An 11251-nucleotide genomic window follows, 5' to 3' on the forward strand; every position below is an offset into this window, starting at 1 on the left:
ACATATAATGTAGCATATACTGTATAAACATAACTTTGTCCACTCGTTTTTTCTAAAAAGAATTAAGTACTTTATCTGCTGCAGCCACTCCATGCATTATATATAGTTCAACTAATAAACAGTAAGCCCTCTAAAAGAAAGGTACAGTCCCACAGTTGTTTATTTAAATTTATGCAAGATTCCCTTTAAGATGTGTTATTGTTTTATCTATGTCTTTTTTTCTACATTCACTTTTATTTATGTACAGATTTCTTTTTCTTTTTTTTTTAAAAATACTTTGCTGCTATCTTGAACTACTGGTGTTGTTCGTTCAACGACATGGTGTTACCACGAGAAACATTTATTACTACAGTGCATATTGTTACATATTTGTTTTACTTCTGAAAGCCACATGAATTGGAATTTGTATCTTGAAGAGTGAGCCCTTCTGTAATAGTATTAAGGCACCTGAATGTCTCTTGGTTGTTGTTGTTTGATGATAGTTATGGCACCAAACTGTACAGTACAGTACACCCCGTGAAAAGACGACCTATCTAAATGTTTGAGAGTCACTGCTTGGCCTTTTGTTTTAGTTCCACCTGCTTGTGTTTGACAGTCGAGGGTTTTCAGGCTGAGTCCATTTTCAAACAAACACAGGCCAGGTTGATGGAAATGGGCAAGTGCAATGCATGCAGAGATTCCTTATACTGAAAAGTTTCCAAATGATGCTCATTATTGTGCCCAGTTTAATTTCAGATACCAAGTGATCATCTTACCATGATTCCTTTTCACTGACAGATGTGGAAACCCGAGGTATCATCTCCCAAGATAGTTTACAGAAGCCGTTGATTTTGTGTGTCTACTAAACGGTGGCCATTATATGAGTGCCATACTATATTGATATGGTGAGATACGGTGTACCTTGGAAATCACTGTAGTGCTATATTTGCATTGATATTGTCATTAAAATAAATTTTATATAATGAACTTTACACAACAAACAGGATTTTGTGCATATGTTTGTGCCTCGTGTTGCTTCACAGTGGAGAGGGTGTGAGTGTGGACATGATGTTCCCACTGCACTTCTGCAGCTGGTGCTGCAACTCCACCCAGTTTCCAAGTGAGGGCGCTACTTTCACCCACTTTTGCTGCTGGTGTGGCTTTGCACAGTCACTCCTTCAGGAGCCTGTAGCATACAAAATAGTTATATATAGAGGCAGAGCATTAGACGCAGGCTCAATATATATGTTTGAATTTGAAACAGTTACATTATAGAGTTATTACTACATGAAAAGCTTAGCACCACATAACTGATCATAACTGAAAGTAAAATACAACTAGTTGTACCTTTTAGCTCAGTAGCTTTGAATATGTTGCCACTGCAAAATTGTTATTTGGGAAAGACGACGAAGAAAGTGTCGCAGTTTTTCCAAATATGAGATTAAAAATAATCACATCAGCTTAAATAATTGTTTTCTATTTTTATTTATTTTCTAAAGAGTCTAATTCTCCTTTATTATGTCAAACAAACTGTCAGGCTTCAGTCTGACGCATGCATGATGGCACACTTAATCCTTGATTTCAATTAGGGAAAAATGAGATAACTAACAACGCCCCTGCGCTTATTCTGATTCCAGGACAGATAATTGAGTACAGTGAGGGGGGGGGGGGGGGGGGGGGGGGACTGACAGCCACATTATGGAGGAACATCAGACCGCTGTGACGCAACGTGGCCTCGGAGCCAATGACATGACGCCTTCAGCCAGCACGCGATTTGCCTCTTGGATGCGAAGAGGGAGGGATGCGGTGCAGGCGATTGGTCAGCTCTGATGGTCGAGGGGGGGGGTTGTAGAGGATGAGGTTGAGAGGAGGGAGGGGGGTGCTTTACCGCAGTATCACTGGATTTCTGCACCACTCATCAAAACTCTGCGGCATGCAGACAAGAGCTGGGGGGAGGGCAGAGAGCAGGTCTGAGCTGAGTGTAGGGACCGCCACCTTTATCCATCTGTGCTCTTAGTAGAGAGGCTGCACTGCTACTGTGTGCTGCTCTGGGATTTTTTTTATCTATGTGCAAGTTTAATTCCATGAGCAGACGCTTTTAATTTACCTCTGTTCTCCGAGGAGGTATAGTAGCTATCTCTCTCTCTCTCTCTCTCTCTCTCTCTCTCTCTCTCTCTCTCTCTCTCTCTCTCTCTCTCTCGCTCGCTCTATTCGAGCCGGCGCTTCTCTTTTGAGTGTGGGTGTGAGAGAGTGCGTGGAAGAGTGTGCATCAGATCAGGACTGCGGAGCTCCCCACTTTTTATGACAAAATGGCAAAGGACGGAGAAAAGAGCGGGTGGAAGGAGTATATATGGAACCCCAGGACCAGGGAGTTTCTGGGCAGGACGGCGAGCAGCTGGGGTGAGTGAAGACACAGCAATGCAGCAAAAAAAACCAAAACATGGTCTCTGTAACAGGTTTGTGTCAGAGTCATCCTCAGCCCCAGCAGGGGGGCTCCATTAGAAATAACTGCATGTCACCTATAATGAAAGTGTATTATCCTCAGCAGCGCTCAGGTGGATATATTCTCTTGAGACGCCCGTGTCGCTGTCCGCGCCTGCCTGGTGCTGACATCTGAAATGCGGCACCGCTCCTGTGGAAGCCGGTGGAGAAAAGAAAATCATCTCCTGCCCTGTTTCTTTCTGTCTTTATTTATTAATTTATGCCGCCGCTTTCCCCTGCGCAATGCGCCCATCGTGAGGGTGGAGGAGGAACATGCTACTGTTTCACATTATTATTTGCCAGCTGACTGCAGCACTGCCGAGAACAGGTTCCTCTCTTGTTGCAAAGTGCAGTCGATCAGCTCCTCTCCGTGTGCAGAGTGCTGTCGCAAGCGTTAATGTGGATTCTGCTGCAGAGCGGACTTTTCTTTCCTTTTTTTTTAATTCCCAGGGTGGCTTCTCAGTCAAGTAAAGCAGAAATTGGTTTGCTTTTGCCTGTAGCTTCGTCTAATGAGCCTTCAACGTGATGTCATTCATTTTCAGGCTGTTTGCCCCCCCTCCCAGAGATTCTGCAGGGAGATCCAATCCCAGTTTCCATTGCTATTGCCATGATCTGCCCCCTTTTCTGCCCCATACACAAGCAGCCTGCAACCATTTTCAAAGATTCATGAAATGATAGGGCACATATGGCCCTCTTCTAATGACATTGGAGCGTTTTAATCTGGGTAAAGCCGAGGGCCAAATGCTATTTGTATCACCTCCAGTCCGGCCCCTCCCAGTGTGTGTAACTCAGCGAAGGATTTAATCCTAATCTAATGACTTCATTGGCTGGCGCATGGGGAAGCTATCAATTCAGGGCGTTTGAGCAAACGAAAGCACTCTCAAGTATTTAGATTATTTTTTATCTTTTCGCCTGGGACATAATCTTAATTGCACATTTTTTAGTTTTTGTGTTTGTGCATGGTCGGAATGATGCTGAGACTGGTTTCTGTCGCAGTTGTGTTCTGGAATTTTAGTGCCGAGTTGGGAATCATTGACTGTAGCTTCCTTTGCTGGAATCCTCCCAATGTACAACTTAATCCAGCTCAGTGTGTCCCAGGTGCTTCAAGGTCTGGTGGCACCTTTAAGCTGTGCTCTCTAAGGCTGGTTAATTAGGCTATTTCTGTAGTCGCCCCATACATGTGGGTCTGCTAAACTTGGCATTTCACCTCTTCTTCTTCATTCTTCATTCCCCTGACGATGCATACACACTATACTAGCTGTACCTCTAGTTCCACTTATCTACAGCCTTTTCATCCATTTTCTACCCCCACTTAGAAGCACAGAGAAAAGGGCAAACAAAAGTGGATTCCAGTCTATTTAACAGACAAATGTCTTGTTTGCATGTATTCATATTCACTACAGAGTGATAGATCAAAAGCTTCTTTGAGGATGAAATGCGGAACACTTCCTTTGGTGTCCCGCATTGTGTAAAGAACTAATGATATGGAAATAGCCTTGATAAAGTAGAGCAGTCTAGCTATTAGGATGTGCCATTGCCACAAGCTGACACCAGGAGAACATGGTAAAACAACTAATTCTATTTAAAAATAGGACTAATTAAGTGTTCTGCACCTCCCACTTCCAAAAAACAACCAAAGGCGCCTTAGGGGACCTTAATCATGACACTGTTCTTTCTTGAGATTGCACACTATTATACACGATACAATTATTTGTTTGAAAGTTCGAGATCCACAGCTCAAAGCTCTATCTATCCTCTCTTCAGACCTTGTCACCTTTCTATTTCAGAGGTGCGGTCATCACCAAATTACGAAGCCATCTAACAGCATGTCCTCCTAATTAATTCTGAAAGACAAGAGACACCTCCCGCCATTATCACTGAAGAAGAAAAAAAACGGTTGCTGATCCATCCCACCTGTGCTTTTGTTCTGCGCTTTCAACTGTTGTCTGCAGCAACAAAACCAGGTTGAAAGACAGATGCTGCGCTGTCCATCACCACCGTGGACGGGGAGCTCAGACTGTAAACCTAACACCAGCTTTGCCAGGGGGGGAAGCCACCCGGCCTGCACACTTGACCCTGCATGCACGCGTGCACATCCAGTCTCCTCTGGGTGGTGTCATATTTGTGGGTTGCACAACATCCTCTTCTGAGTGGCACTAAAACACTTTACTTTGTCATATCTTACCCCGGATGCTTCTCTCACTGCAGTGCCTCCGGCTTTGGTCCAAAGGCCTGGAGCCTAACCTCGTATATATTTAATGACTACATATGGGACACTACTTAGACATTTCTTATTTTCGCGTCCGATTCAAATAATTCTAGGAAGAACTGGATGAAAACAACACCTCCCTCTCTAATTGTCCCCTGTGGACCAGCTTCCCCTTGACATTTTGTTATGGATTTCTCTAAAGCCTGGCTGTGTGGGGAGGCAGAGGCAGCACTGAGGCTGCTGATAGAGTGAGCGAGCTCCCCGCTGGGGGGCATCCAGCAGAGACACGGGGTCAGGGCACTCAGCTGCTACCCAACGCCTGCCTCAGGTGTCGCTGTCTAAAATGGGGGATGTGTCATCGAAAATGATATTTATGTTCTGCTGCTTTCGATGGAGACAGGGATGGTTGAGATGGGACCAAACATCTGCTTCAAGAGAAGTTAATGATGCCATGTAGGAGATGGGTCACATCACTCATTGGTTTGATTGACTCTCTACAGAGAGGTGTCATCTAACCTACAATAAAATAGATAAAGCACAGTAGTGACAGAGAGGTAATAGGTATTGAAATACAGACATAGCTAATTGATCTATCATCTGGAAAAAATAATAAGGAGCAATTTTGATTTCAATGTGTTATTCGCATTTTCAATTAAAACTTTCCAATATTCAAGATCCAAGAACTTTATTGTCTTTGTGCAAGCAGGATAAAGTGATGAGCAAATGTTGAGCTCTGGGAACCTTTGAGTGTAGGAGTCATATATTAATGAGAAAGAAAATTAAATTGACAAATGTATTGATAATAAAAGCAATACATAGTTGCAGCCCTATTTTCTGTCTAATATAACATGATCTGTATGCTCTTCATTTGCTTTTCATAATAAATAGGCTTAGTCCATGTTGGCCTGTAATCTCCTGACCCTCAGTCTCCAGGGAGTCCTTGTCTGCCCTTCTCCTGTATCGCCCTTTGTCATCGTTTCTCCTTCTCTGAGGACAGGACAGCTCCATAGTGAAACTGGTCAGACACCAGTAATTCAACCACTGGTTTTTATTCCCAGTGTGCCAGGCTGGGGGGAATTCTGTCTTATAGTATAAATCAAGTATGAACATACAGTTAATGTTTTCACCATTGATAAAAAATAACATCATGTTGTTGTGTAGTTGATGATATTTTAAGTATCTATGTGACAGTTGTTCATGTTTGAGAAAAGCAGATGTTGCAGAATAAAGCGCCTTTAGTTTAATAAATAGGATTAACTGGCCTCCTGCGGACATGTTTGCTGAGAAAGTGACTGAACACAGCCTCAGCAACATTTAATCAGAATTAATTCCATAATATTAATTCCGATACAAGCTTACAAATGCTTAAAAATGTGCTTGCGCATTACGGTAATTACGAAATGGCCTACTCCCACTGGGGGCTGCAGATACTAGTCTAATGTAGCCTTCATGCATAAATAAAAACCTGTCCATTATACTGCAGAGCCATCGCAGCCAAACGCAGATCAACAAGTGTACTGCGAGAAACAGTCGTCTCACTGCAGCATCATTACAAATTAAAGAAGATATATTTAGATTAGAAAGATCTTTTACATTCATAAAGCAAAATAAAACAGTAAAGCCTGGGTCTGAATGTAGCAACGTGTAAACACAAGTATTAGTCCATTATGGTGTAGAGCTGAGAACCTCCTATTCAGTTCAGTACATATAACTCATGGGATTTTCTCTAGATCTATATTTTGTGATTTAATTTGATCATAGAGGAAGGGGACTTGTTTGCAGTGTTTCCTTAGCAATACTTGAAAATGTGTGTAGTTGTTGTTTGTTCGTGTGATGCTTGCCTGTTCTTTTAATTGAATAGAATCCTTTATGATTCATTTTTTTCAATGCATTAGCATTTTATCCTTACAATGCAACATATCATTTATATAATAACCTGAAACTAAGAATTGTTAGAATCACCACTAAGTTTCTACAGTAGTTCAGAAGGTACAAACCAAACACTGGCTCGAGAGGAGGCCTTTTTGCTTTTTTACATTACTATTGCTTCTCCTACATGCTCTGAAGGCGAGGGTGTTGAGTTGGATGCAATCTGCAACCTCACCACTAGATACCACTATATCCTACACACTGAGCCGTTTACATATCAGTATAAAAGAAATGACTTTTATCATGCTTTTAGATGCAGTTAAATTCTTCAAAACTGAGCTTTACTGTGTATAACTAGAGTTCGGGTTATCTGTACAGTGTGAAAAGAAAAAGTTAATTTCTTCTTGATTTAATGCCCTTGCAGGATTCACCTTTCTAAGTAAACTGAATTATATACAATATACTGACAGAATAAATGCTATTCAACTCAATAATTAAATCTATTACTATAAATAATGTTTTTTTCACTGGTGTGACAGGCAGTTGATGCAGCTCTCTTCTCTCTTTGTCTCCAGGTCTGATTCTTCTCTTCTATGTAGTTTTCTACATTTTCCTGGCCGGCTTGTTTGCGCTCACCATGTACGTCATGCTGCAGACCCTGGACGACCACAAACCCACCTGGCAGGACAGGCTCTCCACACCAGGTGCGGCGACTAATGATGCAAACCGCACCAACACAGGTCACAATCTCGTGTTGCTGTGTCATGAACTCACTGCTGTCTCTCTGTCACTCACAGGCATGGTGATTAGACCCAAAGCAGGTGAGACCTTTGAGATCACCTACAACATCCAGAACACTGAGAGCTGGGACATGTACACTCAGACCCTGGACAAGTTCCTGGCACGTAAGTCTGCCTCTTGGCTTCACTCGCAGTGACTCAAAAAGCTTACTGCTGTGGATTATCCAAACCCGTAGAGTGAAGAGTTTACACAGAATAAGAATTCATTCCTTTGAGTCATAAGCTCTTACAAACAAAATAGCCCCAACCCCTGCTTTCCTCTTCCCCTTCCTGCAGCCTACAACAGCTCTGACCAGGCCCAGAAAAACGACGAGTGCACCCCGGACCAGTACTTCGAGCAGGAGGACAGCGGCAGTGTGAAGAACAACCCAAAGCGCTCCTGCCAGTTCAACCGCACTATCCTGGAGGACTGCTCTGGAATTCAGGACCGTTACTATGGATACCAGTCGGGCAAGCCATGCATCATCATCAAGCTGAATCGGGTATGAAAGAGAGCGAGGCGAGGGAAATGGATGGTGTTGCTAGGAGACCTGGGGTGATTGCGATAATGAGACTGGTTGGGAAAGAGGAAAAAGATAATCCCAGTTAAAGTAAAAGAAAAAAAGGTCTCACTAGATATCACATTTATTGTTGCTTTCAATATCTCATATCAAGTAGCAGGTTTTTTTCATTTTCCTCTCCTCTGTGTGTAAAGAGTGAGATAGAGTGAGATGGGACTGTGTTGTGTTTCAGGTGATTGGGATGAAGCCAGGGAAGAATGGACAGGCTCCGTTTGTCACCTGTGGTGCGAAGGTAATCCCTTTTTGTCTTCCACAATGAAAGGCTTCACGTAACAAATTGGACTCAAGCCCATTCATAGCTATTGTGCTTCACTCTCATCCACAATATGTCACCTATTGCTCATCACCACTTTCCTGTGATGTTTGTATTTCTATTGTTTCAGCCATCGTATCTGTGTTGCATGCCATTTTGTCATTTACACCACATGTGTTTGTCGCTGCTCTTCTCTTTTTCCTTTTTCCTTTGCTTCTCCATCATGTTCTTTTAATTTGTTGGCTCTCAGAGATACAGAGTTGGCAAAGATCAATGGGTAAGAACAGGACAGAAAATGTGTCTTGCAGAGTTTCGATCATAAATAGACATGTATAGCAGTAGTGTAGCAGTTGTATGTGTTCTGAAGGTGAGACACTACAGGCAATTTAATGATTTTGGGCTATTTTTCTTCCATAACTTTCAGACCCGTTTAAAGAAAACACCCAAAATACACATTTAGATGTTTATTTTACTGTACGTTTTATTTTTGTATCCGTAGATTTCAATTACAATTTATTTCTTTAAAGGTTCAGTGTGTAAAATGTAGTGACATCTAGTGGTGAATTTGCGTGTTGCAGCGGAATACCCCTCACCTCACCCTCCCCTTCCAAACATGAAAGAGAACCTTTGATAACCCTTCAGTTGTCAGTTGGACTACTGTAAAAAAAACAAAAAAACACATGGCGGCCTCCAAAGAGAGGACCCGCTCCTCATGTAAATATAATGTATTTAAATATAAAGGGCCCATTCTAGGGTAAAGAAAGCAACAATCGGTACAATTTAGATGAAACACACTGCTGTAAACATCACTAGGATTATTATATATTCAGTTCAGCCAATAGATCCCTTTCACCTCAATCTTACACACTGAACCTTTAAAGGTCATTTACTCCCTGCTGTTTGGTCTCATACTGAGCCAGCAATCTCCACTTCACTAGCATTTAAGACACCAAACTAGTAAAAGTAAATGTATTTTCAGGTACTTTTCACTTAATATCAGAATATGTCTTTCTCCGTCTGGGCTGTTCTTGTATTAAACAAAATACCCAGTCACACAATTAATGATTAAGTAGACTGTTGCACTCCAGCAAGAAGTTGTAATTATAGTTCTTAAAGAATATTTAAAAGCGAGCGTTTACATTTGCCCGAGTAGAAAAGCAAATATGGTAGTTTTACTTTTACTTCAGTATTTTTCTTTATGTATTTATTTGTACTTTTAATGTAAAATGTTTTTTCATTCCTAAACACATTATGAAAATTATTTATTTATGCTGTTTCTGATTCATGTAGTAAAATAGGAGCTGGCCCCTCTGTAAAAACCCTCGACTCTAATATGTCAACAATATATTTTGGAAATGAATGCAAATATATGCATGTTTAGTTATATTATGTATAATTTGCATTCTTTTTAACCATCCGGGAAAGGTTCATGGTAATATCTTTGAGTTTCCTGTTGTTTCTCACCTTAAAAAGGTCTTTTCTCTTTTCTCTTCCCCCACATGTAGGAACTTTAATAAATATGAAGTGTTTTTTTTTAGCCTGTAACTGACCAGACTGTTTCACCCCCTCAGAGAGAAGACAGTGAGAAGATTGGAGAGTTGATGTACTTCCCTCCAAATGGCACTTTCAACCTTATGTACTACCCTTACTATGGCAAGAAAGCTCAGGTAAGACTAAACGGTATAGATAGTTTACAGTGTGTCAACTTGTACACATTGCATTTTAAAGATGAGTTCCTGCGTTTAGAGGTGTGATTGGATGTGTGTTTTGCAGGTGAACTACTCTCAGCCTTTGGTTGCCGTCAAGTTCCTTAACATTACTGTCAATGAAGACGTCAACATCGAGTGCAAGATCAACGCCAACAACATTCCCCCCGGAAGCGAAAGAGACAAGTTTGCCGGGAGAGTGTCCTTCAAGCTGAGGATCAACACTGTCTAGGTTGACCTTTTCCTCCCCTCTCCTGAAAACTACTTTCTTCATTCTCTGCAACATTGCAAATGCACAGAAACAAATCACAGTATTCACACCCTTCGTAGAATATGTTTACAACCCCTGAATGTTTTTGGGAAATAGTCCAGTCACATTATGAGGTGAGATGAGAAGTTAAAAAAACTAAAGGGTGGAAATCCTGTCATTATTTCTGTCCGTGAGCTTTGGGACAAAATTCTTTCCTGTACATTAGTTTGAGGTGACGTCTATTTATACTGCATGACAAACTAGGGGATATAAAGGATGTGAACGTGTGTTTTCAAAGTTTGCGAGGATCAGCAACATTACCATGTTATTGCTGCTCCCCTCCGGTTGCCTCCTTATAGAGTATCTCTCTATATATGAATATACACAACTTACAATACAAAATGTGTATATCTACAGTATTTATACGGTATCACGACCTTATATCAGTACATTGATTTTGTTGCACTTCAAAGAATATTCCAACAGACTTGTGTATATCTCGACGGGGTGGATGCAGAGATGAAGCCATTTGCATGTGTGTATACGTCTTCAGTGTGCTTTGAGGGCAGGAGGCCCCCATGTCCCACCTCTCTGCTAAGTGTGAAATAAGGTTATGTCGAACCACTGACCACCAGGAGGGACCGCACTGTGATCTTCTAAACCTCGCGCACGGCAAGTGTGGAATCTTAAAAGAAAAAAGAAAAGAAACGGGAGTTACAGTAGAGGTCAGAGTGTGTGTGTGTGTGTGTTTGTGTGTGCGCGTGTGCGCGTGTGCGTGTGTGTGCTCCATTTACAATTCTCATCTCACACAGTAGGTCGGGAAATTGCATGCAATGTGCAATATTCATTAAGTGGCAAACATTAGGAATGCTTGAGTCCGTTCCTAAGATGACAGGACATCTATCAAGTGATGATTCCTTTTTTGGATCATTTCATATTCACACTGGTTGTTTGGCTTGAGAGCAGTTTACAGAACACATGTTGGTATTTAGGTTGCTGGTGAAGGTCGTATCGATAGTACTTATACCTAACGATGGGAAGCGGCACGTCAGTCACGTCGTCATCAACGTGACCCGAAACTTCCAGTGAGTTAGTGGTTAAACAAAACTTTAGCTCCGACGCTCCCAGACTACAGTTATCACTC

At 41.7% G+C, this 11251-nt stretch overlaps 1 protein-coding gene across 1 annotated transcript; it reads left to right on the forward strand.

Annotated features, from left to right (window-relative positions):
- The first annotated feature begins 1847 nt into the window (after positions 1 to 1847).
- On the forward strand, positions 1848 to 10702 carry atp1b2b (ATPase Na+/K+ transporting subunit beta 2b). The gene is made up of 7 exons (XM_034607635.1): positions 1848 to 2379; positions 7114 to 7242; positions 7336 to 7443; positions 7615 to 7820; positions 8071 to 8130; positions 9723 to 9818; positions 9925 to 10702. The coding sequence occupies exons 1-7, from the start codon at positions 2289 to 2291 to the stop codon at positions 10087 to 10089; spliced, it is 855 nt and encodes a 284-aa protein (XP_034463526.1). The 5' UTR covers positions 1848 to 2288; the 3' UTR covers positions 10090 to 10702.
- Positions 10703 to 11251: the final 549 nt, after the last annotated feature.

The sequence above is a fragment of the Hippoglossus hippoglossus genome, chromosome 14 (genome assembly GCF_009819705.1).
Source record: "Hippoglossus hippoglossus isolate fHipHip1 chromosome 14, fHipHip1.pri, whole genome shotgun sequence".
Classification (NCBI taxonomy): domain Eukaryota; kingdom Metazoa; phylum Chordata; class Actinopteri; order Pleuronectiformes; family Pleuronectidae; genus Hippoglossus; species Hippoglossus hippoglossus.

What these genes read in the sequence shown, in the direction of transcription:
- atp1b2b (XM_034607635.1), top strand. Translation starts at nt 2,289, where the DNA reads ATGGCAAAGGACGGAGAAAAGAGCGGGTGGAAGGAGTATATATGGAAC. An exon ending in CAGGACGGCGAGCAGCTGGG is followed by an intron (nt 2,380 to 7,113) that starts GTGAGTGAAGAC and finishes CTTTGTCTCCAG; the next exon opens with GTCTGATTCTTCTCTTCTAT. An exon ending in CCTGGACAAGTTCCTGGCAC is followed by an intron (nt 7,444 to 7,614) that starts GTAAGTCTGCCT and finishes CCCTTCCTGCAG; the next exon opens with CCTACAACAGCTCTGACCAG.